The sequence below is a fragment of the Ochotona princeps genome, chromosome 11 (assembly GCF_030435755.1).
Source record: "Ochotona princeps isolate mOchPri1 chromosome 11, mOchPri1.hap1, whole genome shotgun sequence".
In the NCBI taxonomy this organism is placed as follows: Eukaryota; Metazoa; Chordata; class Mammalia; order Lagomorpha; family Ochotonidae; genus Ochotona; species Ochotona princeps.
This window is the reverse complement of record NC_080842.1, coordinates 37,802,807-37,824,682: the sequence shown is the minus strand read 5'-3', so window position 1 is coordinate 37,824,682 and position 21,876 is coordinate 37,802,807. Positions and strand designations below refer to the sequence as shown.

Genomic DNA, 21,876 nt, shown 5'->3' with positions numbered 1-21,876 from the left:
TCTTCTCTGATTGGCTGAAACCGCTTCCCGTCTACTCGCTTTCGGCTTCTCTTCCCTCCCTCTATCCGAGTTGGGTTGGTCAGAACCCACCCATCGCGGGCTGCTCATTGGAGGAGTTCTGGCCGGAGACGGGGCTTGATTGGTGTAGTTCCCGGTCAGTCTGGGAGCAGTGGGGGAAGGGCCCGAGGCAGGCTGAGGCGCCTAGGGGCGGGGTGGGAAGGAGGACCGGCCAAGCCCGGGGTGTGGGACGGGGCGTGCGTGCGTGTGTGAGTGTGTGTGTGTGGTGTGTCCGCAAAAGAAGGAAGGTGGCGAAGGGAGGAGATCCCGAGTGGGTGGAGGGAGGGGTCGGGCGGGAGGAAAAGAAGGTGGGAGGAGGACAGGCTGGGAGTGGGAGGGTGGCGGCTCCCTCAGGACCCGGCGGGGACTGCGCGATGCGGCGGGTGACCCTGTTCTTGAACGGCAGCCCCAAGAATGGAAAGGTAAGGGGGTCTGGAGGAGGCGCGGCGGGCCCGCTGTGGGGGCCAGAGCGGCCGATCCCCGACCGGGGGCAGGGCACTGGGGCACAAGTTGGGCAGAGGGGCTGGGAGGTAAGAGGTGGGCGTGCGCTGGGGCTGAGGGGGCGCCCGGCAGGACAGCGCTGGGTGCTCGCCCTCCGCGGGGTGCTGTGCCCGAACCTGCCCTTCAACTCCTCGGCTTGCCTTGGGCTCTGGCGTAGGTTCCCCAATCCAGGGTGTGGGTCGGAAGGGACGGAGGGCTCCGTGGAGCGCCCTGGCCGAGGGTCCACTTCACACGGAGACCCCGCCGGCCCCGGCCCGGGCTGCGGGGAGCCACCCTCCTGCGGCCCCCTTGGGGCAGAGTGATGGTTTGCAGGAGAAAGGGGGACGTGGTCCCCTTGATCATTAAACAGCGTAAAACTCCCAGTGGAGACCTAAAATAGTCTTAACACCAGGTCAAATAGATAATTTGCCAGGTCGGACCATTTTCTTGATGATTTTTCCTCCCTCTCTTTTAGGTGTCCCAATCCCCCCAAAACCCTGCCGCTGCCAAACTTCTGTGCTGCTTTTATAATGTCGCCTTATATTGGTTCTTTCGGGGACTGTGACCACAGAGCAAACTGGATTGACTTGACAGTATCCCTGTCTGGGTTAGGCCTTGGTTGAGGGTGTGGTGCAAAAATATTTCTGCATCGCTGGAGCAAGCCAAAATGAATCCTGTTCCTTCTCGGCCTTTTGCCCCACCCATGAAAGTTGTTGGGCTTCTCTGGAAAATTCTCTCTGTGTTAAGACAGGCGTGCACTGTATGACTAAATGATCCCCAGAAGTACCTCAGCCTTTACAGTCTTAAACTAAAAGGTGGATTGGCCTCTTGCTGAGATGTGTCACAGTACTTTCGCTTCCTGCACGTTCTGGAAAAGTTGTACGTTTTTAAGTACCACTCTTACCCAATGGCATAAAGTTGGTTTTCCAACTACTCTGCAGTTTTGAGTAAACATACTTCTGAAAATGTGAGCCCCAAGTGTGGATTGCTGACCAGGATTGTGTGTTCGGTCTTGGGAATTTAGTACTCAGACAAAAGCAGGAGTGGCAGTATTTCATGCTGTTGCATTTTTGTGAGTGCTTTTAAAAGCATGCCTCACAAAGTTAATATTATTCCTATTATTAATTAATCCTTTTGTAGTTATTGACTCTTCATACCCTACAACTTACGTTATTACTAGAAGAGAGTTCAAGGTTAAAACTATAAATGTCCTCTAAAACCTCCAGTTGACCTTTTTATCCAACATCTTTGCTGGAGAATTCCAACAAAGACAAAATGGTTAGAACAAGTTGTAAATATTTAACTACGTTCTAAAATGTCTTTGGAATACATAAAATTTCATCAATTTGGGATCTACTACATTGGCCTTTTCCATATTACTTTTAATACTATTTTTAAAAACCTGTCTTTAAAAGCTATGCTTTTAAAAGCAATTTTATTATTTTGGTTTTTTTTTTTTCAGCTACACTAATTTTAAATAGGATAGATTTGGGGTTTTAAATATTATTTCCTTTTGAAATATTTTGCTACAGAATCTCAGAAAGTTGGAAAAAATATACTTCAAGTAATTAAAAAGAAATGCTTGGGTGCAAAGATCACACAGATCCAACTGGAGAACAGTAGTATGCTTCAACATTTAAAAGAAACCCTGCCACAGATCTTGCTGCCTAGCTGGGGACAAACGCTTCCGAGTTGTGTTTTCTCTCAGTTGATTAAAAAGGACAGGCATAATTAGCCTTGACACAAGCAGAGTACAAGTAATATATAGCAACCCACAGTTATGTATATATAAAAACTGACCATATTTAGTCCAGGTTCACCTGATCACAGACAACATTGTTCATGTTGAGAATATGCTGAAACGGAATGCTACTCCAAAAAGATTTGATTTCCTACATAGGGCACCTGCATTGCCTGCTTGTTCACCCTCGGTTCTGTTTTTTGCTTCCTGATCCTAAGAATCGTCTCTGCTCTTTCAAACATTCTCTTCTAGTTGACTTGGTAGTGGCCAGACTCTGCAAGCCAGGCTTACATCATGTGCACACAGTGCATTTTTTTTGTACATGGAGTAAATGTACCTGGTGACTTTTTAATGTCAAAGAGAGGGCTATGCATTTTAGCACTAGTTTCCCCAGCCAGATAGCATACCACAGGATGTGGAAGATGATCCATTGAGGTTGAGAAAGAAACATTATACCTTTGTGTATGTTATTTATATAAGAAATATATAAAGTGATAAGAAAATGTAGTTTTTCTAATCTGGAAAGATGCAGGTGCCTTCAGCCACGAAGCAGTCAGCTGGTCTGTGTGAGAAGGGAGGGTCGTCCCTGTGAACATGTTCCTAGGAGTGTCCCTGTCCGTCTCACTGATTGGTTCCTTGTAACAAACTATATTTGGAAGCATGCAAGGACCACATTAAGATTCTTACCATCCAGCTTTAAACAAATTAACCCTCACAGAAATGCTGAGTGACAGGAAAGGATTCCTTCCAAGAAAGCGCTGATCGAAGACAATTCCCTCATCCCAAGCAAACAACAATAAGTTGGCAGAGCTACAGCTGCTACTAGAATGCCAAGATTAAAAAGAAATCTTAGATCTCAGAAGTGGGAAAGTACCAAGTTTTAAAGAAGATGATTTGAAATTGTTCAGAGTAACTTCTATTAACATTAACTGTCCTAAAGTGTATATTGTTCTTTGATGCGTTACCCAGTAGGGGGTGAGCATGCTAGTGATAAGACATTTCAGAATGTTATAGCAGTACTTCACATTTTAATGATAAATACTTAGGGGTCTTTAATGGCCTACTCAAGTCCAAGTTTGTAAAAGCCCTAACAATTTCCTGTGAAAAGTTGACTCTTTCCAAAAGTGGCATATACTTTGTAAATAAATATAGGAATATTTGAGCACATGCCTAAAAATGCTTTACCGATGGGATAGGCAGTCAAAAATATTTGAGGACTATAACTGTAAATTAGAGTAACTTGATTTGTGTGTGTGTGCTCATTTCCCCCAAAGGACAGTTTTGCATGTACTTTTCATCCCTTCTCTTTGCCTCACAATTCCTGTTGTTGCTCTTTTTTTTTAATATTCCCCCATAAGGGTTGGCATTACAGAAATCTAAATAAGTCCTCAGACATCTGAACATCGAGGCAGCTTCTGACCTCCCTGATGTCAATGTAAATTTTCTGTACACAAGTCTTTCTTAAAACTTCAGAATAATCATGAGCTATGCAAATACGGGTCTTTTATATATCTTATTAACTGGTTCTACTAATGTTTACCAAGTGCCTTCTGAGTGTGAGGCACTGTGCCAAACATCACAAACGGGGAATGGGAAACATTTTCATTCTGCACTAATGTCTATCTTCCTGATCCATGAAATAATGTTTTCTTCTGGCTTTGATAATTAGGTCACAAATGTCTTGGTTATGAGGTACCAGATTTAAACACATTTCATCAGTAAAGCAATAGAGATTAAATCTGCATCTTGTTTTTTGTATAATAATACATCTTTACTATAGTATTTTGGAAAACAAAATAAGATGACATTAATAAATCAAGAAGCAGAACACATCTCATGTTTTGATTGGATCATTAGGATGGGAGCCCCTGTCATCAAATCCTGGCTTTATAAGAGTCCACAGACAGGTTTGTGTCTCACAATGCTCTGCCACCCAGAAAGCCATCACCAGATGGGACCACTGGATCTTGCATCTCTAAACCCATTTCCTTGCAAAGTTGGTGAGCTCAAGTATTCCATGATAGTGATATCAAGCTAAGGCATTCTGTCACTGGTGAGCAGGGCTCCAACCCCACTTCTCATTTACATGGCATCTGTATATAATGTCCCTGGGAAGTCAGCAGTTGGTGCATCATATGCAACTCCTTACCTGTGTTTTGTTCATGACTGGGAGGTCATAACTGATGGCGGTACAAGAGTGCACCTCAGCCACTGGGAACCCATAGTTAATGATGAGTTAATTTACATATGGATTCTCAACCTCCAACTTAAGCAGCTGTGTATACCTTTTATATATTCTAGATTGTGCTTTACTCAGGCAGGGCAGATCGGGACATTGCTTCCAGCTCTACGGCGTATTTACAATGTTAGATACTAAAATCTGGCTTTTAGAAAACAAGTAGTTGTTGCAGAATTAATGAGATGGAAAGTTGAAACTTCTATGAAAGCTGATTCAGTAAATGATACAATACAAAGCACTAAATTAATCCTATTCTAGAAGCGAATGCTTTTTATGACACAGAAATATAAGGATGACATAAGTTCTTACGTACTTTGCTGAGTTGTCATCATGCTTTAACTCACTTTCTCCTCATAATGACCTGGGGTAGATGCTATTGTTTATTTAAAGCAACAGGCGCATAAAGAGTTGTTTGCTCAGAATCTAGATTTCAGTGAAGGTCTATCTTACTTCAGAATGGGAACACTATTTCACCTGTCTTAAGATCGTATATTGTTCCCGGGTTCATTGGCTGACATAGTCAGAATCTCCAGTCACCCAGATATTTGTTGTCGGCGAGATGAAATGCATTTCAGAACTATCTAATCCACTTAAACAGAACCCTCGGAGCATGCGCCACACTGGGGACCCTGGGATGACATCGGGTGGCCGTTCTCAACCCCCGGGTACTGAGGTAGTTGGGAGGCTGGGTGCAGCTTCTCCCCTTCTCTCCACCCTTCCCCTAGATCCAGGAGGTAGAAAAAGAAAATTTGCAAACAATGGTTTCACCCGCTTTTTCCTAATCCTTGACCCTCCTATCCCTTATCGACTGTGTAAACATCAGCAAAAATAAAATTTTAAAAATTAATAGCCAAAAAAAGATTGTATATTTTTGCTGTCAGAGATGATTTCTTAGCCTCTAGTTTTTTATTTTTGCAGTATTAGTCCCTAAGTAAACATGTAAGTCCCACAAGAAAAAGGGACACCAGTAAAAATGACTTGGAATCATTGTAGAAGAGAATGGCCTTTCTACAATGGAGTTTTTTTTTCCTTAGAAGTTATTTTTTAAGCCCTCTTTGTAGTTGAAGAGTTGTAATTTATGGATAATAAAATTCAATATATATTATATAAGTTATTCAAATTAATCTGGTGTGTTTACAGGTGGTTGCTGTATATGGAACTTTGTCTGACTTGCTTTCTGTGGCCAGCAGTAAACTCGGCATAAAAGCCACCAGTGTGTATAATGGGAAAGGTGGACTGATTGATGATATTGCTTTGATCAGGTAACCTTCACCTTTGTATAAGCTGTCCACACTGTGCCCTCAACTCCCTGGTGCTGTGTTGTTTCCCTTTAGCAGTGGTCTCGTCATGATTAAGAAAAGTAGATTTTGGCAAGTGAGCACACTTAAATTTTTGTCTTTGGGATTTAAATTCTTTCGAGTTTGGCTGTAAGGATGAAGTAGAAAAGCTTTATTACACTCTGGTATATTAATACTTTCTCTGCTTAGTTCATACACAGCTATGAAAAATTCTTTTAGCCCTAGAAGTTGGATCTGCAATTTTTTAAACATTAAAATCTAATTGGCCTCTTATTTTCAACTGTTTAATGTTAAATGCATTTTCTATGAATACTTTGAATGTTACAAACATTACAGAGATCTACACTTGTGAAAGCTTGCTAGTGTGGTATACCACCAATGAATCACCAGTAATCTTTTGTTGTTTTTAATTATTTTAGGTGTATTAGTCTCTATAAAATAAGTGTTTTTGTTTTCCTTACTTCAGCCTCATAAGGTTAGAGAGTTTTGGATCAGGAAGTGACTTAAATAAGATAGTGAAGGGAGCACAAATCAAATACTAACTGCATCATTTATGTTGTCATTGCTTTGCCTGAGTCATTTAATTAACAAAGCATGGGATTTTTTTAATTGATGAAGATAATGATGCTCTGAATTACACCTGTGTACAAACTTTTACCTCTATTTGATTCTAGGTCAGAATGACCTTCCCACATACAAACAAGGACACTGAGTAGCTGAGAAGTGATTTGCCCCAATCATATAGATTAGTAGTTGATTTTTGGTAATAAAAGGAAAAGTTTTAGTAGTAGTCTAAAACAGTTAACTGAAATAGTAAACAAGTAGAACATCTTATAAGTTGCATTTCAAATCCAAATAAATGAGAATTTCATAATTCACCAATATCCATCTCCCAGCTCCTTTCAGTTCCTATAATTGAGTAGTATTACTGAATGATCTACATCAGCTTAGTTTTCTACTTAGAAAGCACAGATCTCCCTTCTAAGAAGAATTTAGTGTGTTCCTGCGATGTCAGGAAATAACACCTACAGTATACAGTCATAACTGAAGCCTTCTGAGTTCTAAGATGTGTACCTGTTTGATAGTTTCTGGTTCATAGTAGCTTCATTATTTACTGTCATGGTGGGAAGAGGTGGGGTAGGGGAGGAGGATACACTGATAACCCAGAATTGTAAATTATGCACAGTTATTTAGATGTGGTTAGTGGTGGGTGTTTGGTGAATTAGCCTATCTGTGACAGAGTTAGTTCAGATTCTTTACGTCCTGCATTTAATATGAAATTTTATTCTTCTAGGGCACAGAGAAGCTAATGATTTGGGAGCGAGCCTTAATCATTTATTTAAGGGAAGAAAATTAAAACATGAACTTTAATGAAAACAGGAAAATTGATTCTGGCTTTTCATTCTGTCCTTTGATCATATTAATACGACTCATCATTCCACAAATAAAAGGACAAATTACCATAATTTATATATAATGGGTTTTTGGTTTGTTGGTTTTTTTACATCAAAGTATTTTCATATCAAGCTCTTACTTGAATTTAAGTCTGCAGACAGTAAAGTCACAGGTTAAGCAAAGCGCTGGAAATTTAGCTTCCTTGTGACAAAGTCTGTAGTCTATAATTTGAGGAATAGTTCCTATAATCAGCAGATTATGAATGTGATGTCTAGATTTTGATTTTGGCTTTTTTTAAATCTTGATTTCCCCAGGGATGATGATGTTTTGTTTGTATGTGAAGGAGAGCCATTTATTGGTAAGTGACTTCCTGAAAAAGTCAATTTTTTCTTCCAAAATAAAAAAGATGAAATGGCAGAGATTTTATAGGGACTTGTGAAGCTTAACACTTAAAATGCTATTGTGATTATATTCAGGTCTTCATACTCTCTGATTCTGTACTGAGTGTGTGTGTGTGTTAGAGTCTACTGTAAATTTATATAATCATATTTTAATATGGATACCTCTCTTCTACATACTTTTAAGAAGCTCTGATGTTAACTATGACATGATAGGGTAATTTTTATTTTAGAGATTACAGCTGTTTTGAAGTTTTCTCTTTGATAGCAATTTTCAAAATTTCTGAGTGTTATATCACATACTTGTAAATCTCTATTATTTGCCTGAGAAGTGTTTGAAAATCCTCTACAGAGATCAAAACACATCAAATCACTCATAAAAAGACTTGGTGTCATCCACACCAACAAGAAAACACATGTACTACTCCTTGATTTGGAATATATCTTTAACAGTTGTATAACTCAAAAATAAAAACCCGAATCTTAAGGCAAATATTTTTTAAATGAAAGTTTGGTTTATTTAAGGTTTATGCAATCACACCCCAAATATTTGCTTAGGTATTTTTAAAAAGCATTCCAGTGACTGAGCTTGGTGAATAGAGGTGGTTGTCAGAACCTTTGTTCAGGCACTTGCCAACATAGACAGAGTACATGTTTATCAACTGTGTTATGTCTTAAAACTGAGCAAAACCTATTCTTTGTCTTTTTCATGCATCTCCCTCATAGAGTGGTCATGTAGTTGGTTCATTGCAAACTACAAAATAAAGATTATTAAAATGATAATATTGGTTTTTAATTTGTTTGTGATTATAAATTGTGCATTTATTGACACTCAGATTGTTTTAGCCAATACAAATAGACCACTTCAAGTCCTTTTAAAAGTATCACCTTAGTGTTTTACAGTTTCTTTTTTTAAAAAAGTATTCATTTTGAGAGGCAGATTTACAGAAAAAGTTAAAGTGAAAGAGAGATCTACCATCCACTGATTCGCTCCCCAAATGGCTGCAACAGCCAGAGTTGAGCTGATCTGAAGCCAGGAGTTTGTTCCAGGTCTCCCATGTGAGTGCAGGAACCAAAGGACCTGAGCCATGCTTCACTGATTTCCCAGGTCATATGCAGTGAGCTGGATAGGAAGTGGAGCAGCCAGGTCGAATTGGCGTCCATATGGGATGCTGGCACTTCAGGTGGAGAATTAGATTGACAAGACTGCCTACTTTGGAAAAAAGAAAAAAAAGGTATTCATCGCTGTGTCAGACCTACATCAATGTTCAGTGTGGTCAGCATCACTTCAAGACATGATATGGATGCTAAGCAGATTCTTTGCTACTGAATTCATAATTCTTACTGAGTCCTTCTAGGGTTAAAATTGGAAATCTGTATCTAACTTGAGATAAAATTGATTTATAATATTACTACTTGATAGTGCAGGCTATATATGATTTAGGTAGATATAATAACTCATGAACTATATTCACAACTATAGTGTTTTTTGGTTGTTTTTTTTTTTAAAGATTTATTCATCTTATTACAGCCAGATATACAGAAAGGAGGAGAGACAGAGAGGAAGATCTTCCATCCGATGATTCACTCCCCAAGTGAGCTGCAACGGGCCAATGCGCGCCAATCCGATGCCGGGAACCTGGAACCTCTTCCGGGTCTCCCACACGGGTGCAGTGTCCCAATGCATTGGGCCGTCCTCAACTGCTTTCCCAGGCCACAAGCAGGGAGCTGGATGGGAAGTGGAGCTGCCGGGATTAGAACCGGCGCCCATATGGGATCCCGGGGCTTTTAAGGCGAGGACTTTAGCCGCTAGGCCACGCCGCCGGGCCCTATAGTGTTTTTTTTTTAAGGATTTATTTTATTTTTATTACAAAGTCAGATGTACTGAGAGGAGGAGAGACAGAGAGGAAGTGGAGCTGCCGGGATTAGAACCAGCGGCCACATGGGATCAAGGCAAGGACCTTAGCCACTAGGCCACGCTGCCGAGCCCCCTATAGTGGTTTTATTTAGCCTCTTCTGCCTTGTTTCTTCTTCCTTTTGTATCAATAGTCTTGATTTTTAGGGACAGAGAGAATGATAGAGCTATACCAAATAATTGCTCATTTACTTCAACTCACACAAAATAATACATAAAAGTGTGAGAGTGATAATCCTGACATTTTCAATCCTAGTGTGGTTAATGAAAGCAGTTAGATTTTTTTGCCCATACTCATTTCTCTTGACAATATAATTGCATTATTTATCATAAGAATATGTAAGCATCAAAATACTGTACTCTCCCCCTAAAAGATCCTCATATGATACAAAGAATCTTCAAAAGGTTCATAGAAAATGTGTATCTCTTAATGTTCCACAAACTTTTTGAAGTGTTATATGCTCATCTTTTGTTATGTCCAGTTTTCATCTAAAACATTTCCTCTGATGCATTACTTAAAAAGAACCTGTAAGGAAAGTATTCTCTGGCGTCTTGCACGTTTTAGCAGTTGTGTGGCTCAGTACTTGAAATCATTTCCTGGCCAGACACAACAGCCAAGTGGCTAGGTCCTTGCCTTGCTAGAACTGAGATCCCATATGGGTGCAGGTTCATTTCCTGACTGTTCACTTCCCTTCCAGCTTCCTGCTTCTCTCCTAGGAAAGCAGTAGAGGATGGCTCAATGCCTTGGGATCCTGCGCCCATGTGGAAGACCTGGAGGGGTTCCTGGTTCTTAATTTTGGATTGGCTTAGCTCTAGCCATTGCAGCCACTTAAGGAGTGAATCAGCAGATGGAAGACTTTTCTGTCTCTCCTCTGTATATTTGCCTTTTGCATAAGGATAAATAAATTGAAAGCTAGAAAGAAAGAGAGAAAGAAAAGGAGGAAAGAGAAAGAAAAACCTGAAAGTTCCTTTAAAAAAAATAATGTCTGCTGAATATGGGATCATGTCCAAGTTTATCAGATTATAAACTTTAAACCTTATTTTCTCTCATTCTCAGTGAAACATTTGAAAAACTCTTGGTCGTACTTTTTTGAAAATACAAGTCTTTCAAAACATTAATGAAAGACTAAAATTGAAAAATGCTTATTTTGGTGCAAAATTATTGAAATTTTTACATGTTTTTTCATATGCATTTTCCATGAACTTTGTAAAGTTCCCTTGTATTTTATTCTGGCATAAAGTATTGGTATAAAAAAAATAAGATCTTTCTTGGGCCTGGCGGCATGGCCTAGTGGCTAAAGTCCTCGCCCAGAACACCCGGGATCCCATGTGGGCGCCGGTTCTAATCTCGGCAGCTCCACTTCCCATCCAGCTCCCTGCTTGTGGCCTGGGAAAGCAGTCGATGAAGGCCCAAAGCCTTGGATTCCTGCATCCATGTGGGAGACCTGGATGAAGTTCCTGGCTCCTGGATCCAGATCGGCCCAGCACCAGCCATTGCGGTCACTTGGGGAGTAAATCATCAGATGGAGGATCTTCTTCTCTGTCTCTCCTCCTCTCTGTATATCTATCTGACTTTCCAATAAAAATAAATAAATCTTAGAAAAAAAATAAGTTCTTTCTTAAATGATTATCTTTCTTACATCATACAAAGACTTTTTGTTGTTCTTCAAAGTACAGTAATTTTAATACAATATTTTTCCTTTTTTTATGTTGATTTTCTCTGGTATATAGTGGATCCTTTCAATATGTAGTTTCGATGTATTTTTTTAATTCAATAAAGTTTTCTTGAACTTGACATTAATTTTGTCTCTTTGCTATGTTTTTCCCCCCCACGATTCTCATTTTGGGGATATTAAATCTTCTGTATTTGAAGCTTTCTGTTAACATCCTTTTTCATCCTTTTCTCATTTATTTTTGATTTATTTTAAAAACTTTTCTTTTTCACTATTTTTTCCATTGATCCGACTTCTGTTTTCTTGTTCACTGGTCTTCATTTCTGAAATGGCTTTTCTTGTTTGTGGTTCTGTCCTGAGTTATCTCATTTCTGAATTTTATAATTATTCTGATTTATGCTGTTCTTTCCTATTTTGTATTATTTGCTATTTTTAGCATGTGTTAGTATACTAAGTTATAACTGATTGTTTTGTATTTGTTTCTAGAATGTCTTTATTGGTTCTGGGGTCATAATTCTTTTCATCTTTCTTTGCTACAAAAACTTTTACATGGAATTTGATATAAGTGCTTTCCTGTTGCTCATCTTTATATGAAATTAGTTTTCCTTCCTCTGAAAAGGAAAGACTTATTTTTGGATATTTAGAGGTTTTGTAAGGTGTCCTAATGAGTGGGATTCACTTTCTGATCTATTTTGGCCTAATAGACCTCTTTTATCTGGACTATTTTGCCTTTTATTTTTATTTTGTTCAGTTTTGTTTTGTCTCGTAGCATCTCATCATCAGAATAGAACTTTATCCTTCGAAGGGAGTTTTGTGGTTGGTTTGAGAGTACATTCCCATTCTTCAGATGCTGTGCAGATAACTTCCATCCCCCATTTTGGGGCTAGACATAGACCTCCCCCTTTCAGCTAACTGATCTCAGGTAGACACGGGGAACTATTAGTACATATGGATTGCTTTGGCGTTATCGTGTTCATCACACACCCTGTTGCTTCTCTCTGCTTTTTCCTTCACTGATGCTGACAGCATGCTGTTCTTTGAGCTGTCAGTGTTGGTGAGAATAGCTTATCATGTAATTTTTCTTTAAATGTTTCTATGAGTTTGGATTTTTGCTGTCCAGTAGCTCTGGAACACTTTTACGTGTACCCAAATTATGTTTCAAGAATTATACTATTACCAAATTTACAGAATTCCACATCTTAGTTTTTCTTTTCCTACATGTTGCCTCTAGATCCTCAGACCGATTCTAGACCAGCTGAAGGATTGTTAGGATCCCACACAGACTGGCTAACGTTAAATGTCGGAGGACGGTACTTTACAACTACACGGTAGGGGTGTGTGTGTGTGTGTGTGTGCACGTAAAAGCGGTACTGTGCATGCCCATTTGTTACACATTTCAATTTGCTGATTTCCTTAAGATATTTAGATGCTGCTTAAATGTAATACATAATCTGAACCATTTTGAGAAAAAAATTTTTAAGTTATCTATAAAGGCTTAAAAGTGTGAATTCAATGTTTTAGAACATGCTTTTCAGATATTGAATAATATATATATATATATAATACAAGTAAAAACTAACATCCTGAAATTTTTAGAAATTATAGTTTACCCTAAAGAAATCAGAAAGTAAGTTCAGATGATAACTGGTAAACTCTAATAGCTTACCAGAAGGATAGGTTGGTAGTTACAGTGAAAGAAACTAATATTTACAGTAGAAGAAACTAAAATAATTTTTAAATCAAAGGAAGTACCAGATTGGAAGGGATCTTGATAAATGGCAACTTACTGCACATCTGTTTCCCAGCATCTCCTACCAGGTTGTAGCATGCAGTTTTTTGAGAGAGCACCTGAGATTGAATGAATATACTCTTGAGTTAAATATGTTTGTTTATAAAGACAAATGGAGAAATCAATTTTTTTCCTGAATTCTTAGGAGCACTTTAGTGAATAAAGAACCCGACAGTATGCTGGCCCACATGTTCAAGGACAAAGGTGAGCCTAAGTCATTGTCTTCACCTTTTGTGTGGTATATTTGTACCTATTTTGACTTTGTAACTAATTCATGATCTTTTGTACTTTTCAGTGATGCCAATAATTTTTCCTAGAGTAAAATTTGCTAATATGTAATTTATCTTCTACCAATTTCTCCCTTATCCTGAACATGCAGGTGTTTGGGGAAACAAGCAAGATCATAGAGGGGCTTTCTTAATTGACCGAAGTCCTGAGTACTTTGAACCTATTCTGAACTACTTGCGTCATGGACAGCTCATTGTAAATGATGGTATTAATTTGCTGGGTGAGTTTTCAACATAATTCTTCACATTTTTTTTAAGTTTAAGGTTTTTATTTTATTTTAATTTAGCAGTAAATATTCTCAGGGAGTAAAAGTGTATCTTTTCCATTTTTAAAAAGGAACATTTAAAAAAGTCCCATTGGTCCCATTGGTACTTATAGGAAATGCACTAAACATTATCTCCTTTCTTGAATTACGCTGTAGAATTTTTTCTTTTCTTTCTTTTTTTTGTTTTTGTTTTTATATGTATAAATTTTTTAGAAGCTTTTAAGGCTTAATTTCTAAACCTAGTTTTCTTAGAAAAGCATCTTTACCACACTCAGAGACCCTGCTTCACTCAGAAGAGTTGGAAAATGGACAATAAGGCTCACCATTTTTTTTTTTTTTTTTGAATTTGCAAGAGCCAGGAGGGCAATAGCACAGGTGCTCCCAGGTACTTGTTCAATCCCCTCCCCCCCATTCAACTGGCCATTCTGGAGCTGCAGTGAGGAATTCAGTCCAGGACTGAATGGCGAGAACCCATCTCCCCGAGGCATACATTGGCTGCCTCCTAGAACCTGCGTTGGCAGCAGCCAGCATTGAGGCTTCAGCCCAGGCACTCATAATGAGATATGGCCTTCTTCAACTAACAGGCTAAATGCTTGCTCCTAGACCTCTTACCAGAAAGCCAGGAGGAGCCGAGGGATGAGCTGGTACCAGCTGCACTGGCAGGTGTGCAGAGGAGCTCCCTGAAGAGAATGTTGTTTCACGAGAGAATTATTGGAAGTACAGTTTGAATTTTGCAACAAGGATCATATTTTTCCCAAATAACTGCTGTGGTTTTCTATATATCTGGTGACACTGGCTTAAAACTGTATAAAGGGAAGGATCAGTCTCTTTCCATTTTTGTAATTCTTAATCCCAGAATAGTTCCTTGCCCAATAAACTCAGCAAATTGAGTGACTGAAGTTTTCATTTGAAGAATAATGGATGCCAAATCAATTTCTACATACTCTCATCTCATGATGTTTATTCACAGATAGAAAAAGTAAACATATCAATTAATGTGAAGAATGTATGGTTATTGTTCTTTACCAAGTTTTAAAAAAATTCAGTCAAGGAAACTGTACATGAAATTCCTTTTATAACTTAGAAACATTTTTAAAATATTTATTTTTGGGTAGAAAAGTTTCTAAATTACATTTTGGCTTTTATTGTAAGGCCAGCTTAAACTTTGCTTCATTTCTATCATTTTCTGATTAAGTAAAAGATACATGTAGCAAACCTAATCAGATTTGCTCCATTAAAAAGTAAATGTGAATTAAGAAAACTAATCATTTTATTAGTTCACAAAACAACATTGAATTGGTTGTCTTAGAAATATGTGGTTTAAGGGCTTGGCGGCATGGCCTAGTGGCTAAGGTCCTCGCCTTGATCCCATATGGTCACTGGTTCTAGTCCCAGCGGCTCCACTTCCTCTCTATCTCTCCTCCTCTCAGTATATCTGACTTTGTAATAAAAATAAAATAAATCTTAAAAAAAAAAAAAAAAGAAATATGTGGTTTAAGATTTTTCAGTGGTATGTGTAAGATAATTACCAGTAATAATCTTGCGATATGGAAGATAGTCTCATATATTACTTTTCTGGTTTTTCTTGTACAGAAAAACCTGTAATAAATATTTATCAGTATTCTATGTGTAAATCTGAACACTAGTTGCTTTCTTCCATATAGACTGCCCACATTCCATCATGAGAATTTAACATAAAAATTTCTACAAGTATCACAATGCATAGTTCTCTGTGAAAGTCACATCACTTTTGTTCTGATAGGTGTGTTGGAAGAAGCCAGATTTTTTGGTATTGATTCACTGATTGAGCACCTGGAAGTAGCAATAAAGGTAAGGCTCTTTTGAACCAGTATTATACTTTTTGTACTTTATTTCCCAAAATGACCCACTAATAATTTCTTACTATCTTTTTTTTAAGAATTCTCAACCACCAGAGGATCATTCACCAATATCCCGAAAAGAATTTGTCCGGTTCCTGCTAGCAACTCCTACCAAATCAGAACTGCGTTGCCAGGTAATTACAGCACATTTTTACTCAAGTTGTTTGTGCCAGCAGATGTATAAACAAAGCTTTATATTCTTCTAGGGGCTGAACTTGCTTTACCTTGTTCATATAAGGTACAGTTTAACTGTGGGTCAAAGCTTTGGTTTAGTCCTGAAATGATTAACCGAAGCGATGCAGCTGCCTTTCTTATTGCTCAGCTGTGCTTTCTGTAGCAGTTTCTGAGTAATGCACGGAAATTGTAGCTATAAAGAAAGGTTAGTAAAGTATTTGCACAGTTGCTAGGCATGGTTAGTCAATAGCAACCACTTTTTTATTTTTGTGCATTAAAGCCTTATAAATTTGAAAAAAAGCACCATTTCTATTCTTAATAAAATGGTCTTGAATTATTGAATAAAACAACTCAAGTATATTAAAATTTACTAAAACAATACATACATATCAGCCGGTATATGAAACAGAGATCTCTCTTTAGAAACTTAAAATAGCCCTGCTATAGTATAATATAAATATAGTTTTTTTTAAAGAGGAATCCATGAAAGAAACTTCATGTATCTAAGTTCCATTTGATCATGTTGTGTAATAAACCTCAAAAGTCTGACCCGCCAGTTGCTTCTAAAAACTTGGTGGGTAACTACAGCAATTAAACTCAGTAGAAACAGATGGTTTAAACATGTGGCCATTTGTGTTTTTTATTTCAGGGTTTAAACTTCAGTGGTGCTGATCTTTCACGTTTGGACCTTCGATACATTAACTTCAAAATGGCCAACCTAAGCCGCTGCAACCTTGCACATGCAAATCTTTGCTGTGCAAATCTTGAGCGAGCTGATCTTTCTGGATCAGTGCTTGACGTAAGAAAAATAAAATTTTGTGGGCATTAAGTAGTCTTATAGCAGGAATGATATAAGTCTCAAAGAGCTTTTAATTGAAAATAGATCATTTGCTCTGTTGGTAATAAAACGAGGGGCTCTGAAAATGAAATGAGTTGGCTTTACAACTTTGATAATCTTTCATTAAGCAAAGACCTGCCAGGTTTAAACTAATAAGAGATTTAATCATGAAATCCAGGACTCAGATTTTCTGTGAATTATAACAATACAACTGAAAAGAACCTTTGAAATCTTCTATTCAGCCTGATTTTGAACATGGGAAAATGTTATGGCGTAGAGCTACTTGGGAGAGATATTTTGAAATAAACATGGATACATCTCAGTGATGCTTTTCCTTTTTCTACATGTTTGTCAAAATGGCTGTGTATGCCAGTACGAACTTATTTTTGTGTATGTGTGGGTATTTATACAATAATTACCTGTGTGAATTTGGAGTTGGCAGATAAATGTAGATACAATAGTGAAACCTAGAAATTTTGCTTCTTAATCCCTGAATCCATATGTGTATGTCTTTTCACATTCTTTTTAAGAATTGTTTTATTTATTTGAAAGGCAAAATTACAGGGAGGTGGGGAGAGAGAGACCTCCATCTGCTAGTTTGTCCTGCAGATGATCGCAATGACAAGGGCCATACCAGACTGAAGCCAGGAGCCTCTTCCAAGTCTCCCTGGCGGGTGCAGGGCTCCTAGCACTTGGACCGTCTTCTGCTGCTCTCCCTGATGCATTAGTAGGGAGCTGGATCAGAAGTGGAACAGCCAGGATCTGAGCTGGCGTCCATGTGTGGGCCTTTTGAATTAAGAATACTTAATAGAACATCCTGCTTTTGATAGTCATTTATTTAAATATAATTTTGTTTATATTCCTTAAAAATCTATCTTCCTGTCAAGTTTTATACCAGATCTGGTCTAATATATATTTGAATAACTTTCATAGTATGATGAACTGTCACATGCAAAATAGAAGACTAAAAACACAAAGAAAAGTTTTGAAGGACTTAGATTTTTTTGAAATAGTTAAATACTGAGAGGCAGCTCAGGTTTGTTAAAGACAAAAAGAGCCTGGATCATTTAATGCAATCAAGCTTGAGTTTAGGTACAGTATTACTATGAATGTAAGTCATCATTTTCTTCCCTGTAACGTGGGACTCATAGTACTTCTATCTGTATCATAAACCAATGAGAAGGCCAAAATATGTATGTGTATGCATGTATATAAGTATTTGATAAACTGAAATGGTGTTTTATCATAATGATAAAACGGCTTATGTTGAAAGCCATTGTCCAGAGTGTATAAGGTATATTGAGGAAAAACTAATTTCTAATTGTCATTTGCACTTGAAGGCAGCTGCTGATGAGTAGTAATTTGCGCTGTAGTCTATGAGGCATGTGGTGCCTTCATCTCCCACTAGGACACACGAAGCATGCTGGTCTTGAGCTCCTCATCCAGTTTGTGGAGTTGCTGCTTTCCCTTACGAGCTCGGAAACATTGCCATTGGAAGCCTCCAGTCAGCTATGACTGAGACGATGTCAGCTGCTGTCACTGTTGAGCAGCCCCGGCCTGTAAAGCGTTTCTCCTTACATGGTGTGCCTTCCTTTGCTGACTTTGCCTACCACATGGAAGCTGATACAATCATTCAGCTTTTGCTTCTTAACTGAATCGCCAGTCTAAGAGCTATGGAACAATTGGAGCTAGAAGGGAGTAAGAAAACAGTCATGGCCTAGAAATTGTTGAAAACTGGAATGGTTATTTAGTATAACCTGTTGTTTTGAAAAAATTAAACCTGGAGACTTCTGTAATACCAAGAGGCTGCTTTTTATGCAGAGTTGAAACTAGACCCAAAAGTCTGTATTTTATTTTTAATGACTTTTCCACTCAGAAAATGTCAAACATACACAGAAATAAAATAGTGATGAAGCCCTCTCATGCCTCATTACTAAGCACTGACAACATGTAGTTTGTTTGGCCCATATCTCGACACAGGTTCTGTTGAAGCAATTGATTATTTCATCTGTAATTATTTTTATTTGTGTCATATAGGTGAGGGCCACTTAAAAATAATCTTAAAAAAGTATAATCTTTTTATGAACAGGTTGGTGTAATTTCATGAGGGCAAAACCATTCAAAAACCTTAAAATGTTAAAGTAAATTAGAGGCAAGCAATTGACAGGCTAAACAGTATTTTAATGTAGCAAAATAAGTATATTAATGTCATAAATTAACACTCATTTCTGGGAAAATAACCTATCTTAACCTAGTTTTGAAAAATGGGGAAGAAGAATACCAACTAGCATAAAATATGAGAAATTGCAAGGTGCAACTAATCATATAAACAAAGAATATATAAAAAAATACCTCCTCATAGGTTTTAATCTAAACATTTTATGTTCCATGTGAACTGGGCATGCTATTAATTTGGCATTTGGTTTTTTTTTGTGGGGTTTTTGTTGTTGTTGTTAAGACAGTTCTATGAAAGAGCTCTTTCTGTAAAATATTCACATTTCTTATTAGAGTCAATTAGAAAGTCTTTTTTAAAAAAAAAATCATTGATTGTAAATTTATTTAATTGAGGTTACCCTCCCTCTCAGTCTGTAACTGTTTGAGCCAATTCTTGAGAAAATTGTGGCCCGTAAAGCCAGAACTTCTCTCTTTGCAGTGTGCAAATCTCCAGGGAGTTAAGATGCTCTGTTCGAATGCAGAAGGAGCATCCCTGAAGCTGTGTAATTTTGAGGACCCTTCTGGTCTTAAAGCCAATTTAGAAGGTGAGATTCCCCCTCTGTGATTACATGTTCTTTGGTAAAACCAGATCATAATGTTAAAATCTCAGCAATGTGAGTGTGAAGGGTCACACACGACAGCTGTAAGAACATAGATCTCCTGTCATATTCAGGTAATCACAGAGTAAGATGCCTCTACTTGCCTCATTCACATAATAATCAGAACTAAGAATTCAAGAAATCAGACTTTGAAAATTTGATGAAGCTTGAGTTGAAGAATTGAATGTCTATATCTTAAACTTTGGAGAGCAGATATTCTCATATTGATTAAAAGGAAACATTTCAGTCTGCACAAAACCAGAAAGGAGTTCTTTGTGTCATATTTTAACATTTTATTAACTCATTACATTGTTATACCTATGAATTGGTCACTTTGTTGTATGTTTTTTGAGACATAGTGTTTATCTCCATTGCTATAAACTTAAAGGGGCTTTAGAAGTACTGACTATCCTAAGGCAATTGATTCCTCCACTCAAAAGTATTGATGAAAACATTCTAATGATTGCATAATCAAACCATTCCCTAATATTGGGTTCTTTATCTGTAAGTTGGCTGAGAGACTTAGATTTCCAAAAGTTAAAGAAGACCTGCATTGTTATCTTTCAATTTGTTGAGAGCAGATAACTAAATATTTTTCAGTTAAACTATTCCCAAAATGTGTTTGCTATAGGTGCTAACCTGAAAGGTGTGGACATGGAAGGAAGTCAAATGACAGGAATTAACCTGAGAGTTGCTACGTTGAAAAATGCGAAGTTGAAGAACTGCAACCTCAGAGGAGCAACTCTGGCAGGAACTGACTTAGAGGTGAGTTCCCAACAATGAAAGCTTCTGGTTCGGTGAAAATCCTGAGTATCTAATGTAAAAGCTATGGGAATCATAATGAAGTTGGATGATAAAACTGCCAGGTAACATGCCAACAGCTAGAGGGCTGTTCTCCTTTCAGTTGCTTGTTTAAACTGATTGGCATTCTAGAGCAAGATTCAGGTACCCAAATCACAGATACCAATCCTGAATTTGATTTAATTTCTCTGTGTTTTTTTTTTGGGGGGGGGGGTTCTTTCTCAGAATTATAAAAGATTGTTCTTAATCTGACCCAGACGTGGTTTGGGGAGGAAGCAAGTAGCATAGTCTTCATTTAGTCATGCGAGTACTGTTTTGTTTTACAGAACTGTGACTTGTCTGGGTGCGACCTTCAAGAAGCCAACCTGCGAGGCTCCAACGTGAAGGGAGCTATATTTGAGGAGATGCTGACACCACTACACATGTCACAGAGTGTTAGATGAGAAATCTGAGGGAATGCAAGAAGATGTCCTAGATCAAAAACGTTTTTCTTATCATTTTTATTTCTCCACCCACTCAGCTATCTAGAAGAAATAGCACTGTAAAGGAATTTTAAAACCATTTTAATGGTTGTGCTTGTTCTCAGTGGTGCATAAAGGGAAAAAATGGACTCTTTTTCCACATTCTGATTTAACAGAAAAGCACTCCTTTAATAGAAGTAGGAAAATTAGATTGCATTGCTGCCTTTTGAGTGCGATGGGAAAGCTGCCTGGCTATATGAGCAGGAATAGTGTCTATTATATTTACTTTTAAACAGGCATGGTATGGAAATGCCATCTTGATTTGAGATGCATTTGAGGATTTTAATTTATGAAAAGCACAACATATGCAATTATATTTATTGAATATGTAGATGCAGTATGGATATTTAAATTGTTAAACTTTATGAAAACTTTGAAAAGGTTGTTCAGGTTTATAAATAGCTTTAGTGACGCCTCCCTCTTTTAAATACTTGTCACAGCATATGAATATGGTGAGATCAGATTGCCTAAGGCTTTCTCTTTTCAGGTTCATTTTTATGATGTTTACTTTCTGGAGCAAAATATTAGCTAAATTAAAGGTATATCCCATTCTTACTGGTTGAGACAGTGAAAGGAAAGACACCATTGTGCATCGTTAACATTCTGAAGGTATATTGGAATTCCCCAGGTGAAGAAAGTATTTATTGTTGGCCTCAGCTTTGAAATAAGCATTCCTCGGAATTTCATCCCAGACAGGTTCCATTCTACACTACACCATGCAATCCCAGTTACATAACTGGTCTGATAGTTTCACAGTCAACACAGAGGAAGAAGATACTTCAAAGCTTTTAAAAAGCCAAGATGCATCATTAATATTCATTTAATTCAAATAGAAAATAGTTTAAACAGAATCAGCTTAGTACTAGGTGGTAATTCTAAATATACTACAGTCAAAGCTATAAAATATGAATGGATATTGCAAAGTCATCTTTGAGCAGGCAGAAGCCTAAAGTCAGCAGTAGGGAATGCCGTTTTCCAAACTATGAGCTGCATTAGAGCTACTTCTCCAAATTTAATCATTGAAAGTAAAGGCTTTTCGCTGGCCCATAATGTAATGCTAGTGACTCCAGTGAGCACCTGTGGTTGTTTTACTTATATCTCATGGATTTTTTTTACACAAATTTTAGACCTGTTTTTTTAATCATTCTCTGCAGCAACAGAAATGGGGACTGTACCTGCCCACCAATAATGTTATATCCTTAGGTCTGCCCCAAGAGTAGGAATACAGCTGGATCCAAATGGGCTCTGAAATCTACAGACTCATCACTTGGAGGCAATGAATCATTAAAAACCACTTTTGTCTCCTTTGGG

General features: G+C 37.8%; 1 protein-coding gene across 1 annotated transcript; it reads left to right on the top strand.

Moving 5' to 3' along the window:
* The first annotated feature begins 170 nt into the window (after positions 1 to 170).
* Positions 171 to 21,680, top strand: KCTD9 (potassium channel tetramerization domain containing 9). The gene is made up of 12 exons (XM_004579065.2): positions 171 to 479; positions 5,658 to 5,779; positions 7,525 to 7,568; positions 12,428 to 12,524; positions 13,131 to 13,189; positions 13,365 to 13,493; positions 15,301 to 15,368; positions 15,457 to 15,552; positions 16,242 to 16,391; positions 19,084 to 19,189; positions 19,875 to 20,008; positions 20,371 to 21,680. The coding sequence occupies exons 1-12, from the start codon at positions 432 to 434 to the stop codon at positions 20,485 to 20,487; spliced, it is 1,170 nt and encodes a 389-aa protein (XP_004579122.1). The 5' UTR covers positions 171 to 431; the 3' UTR covers positions 20,488 to 21,680.
* Positions 21,681 to 21,876: the final 196 nt, after the last annotated feature.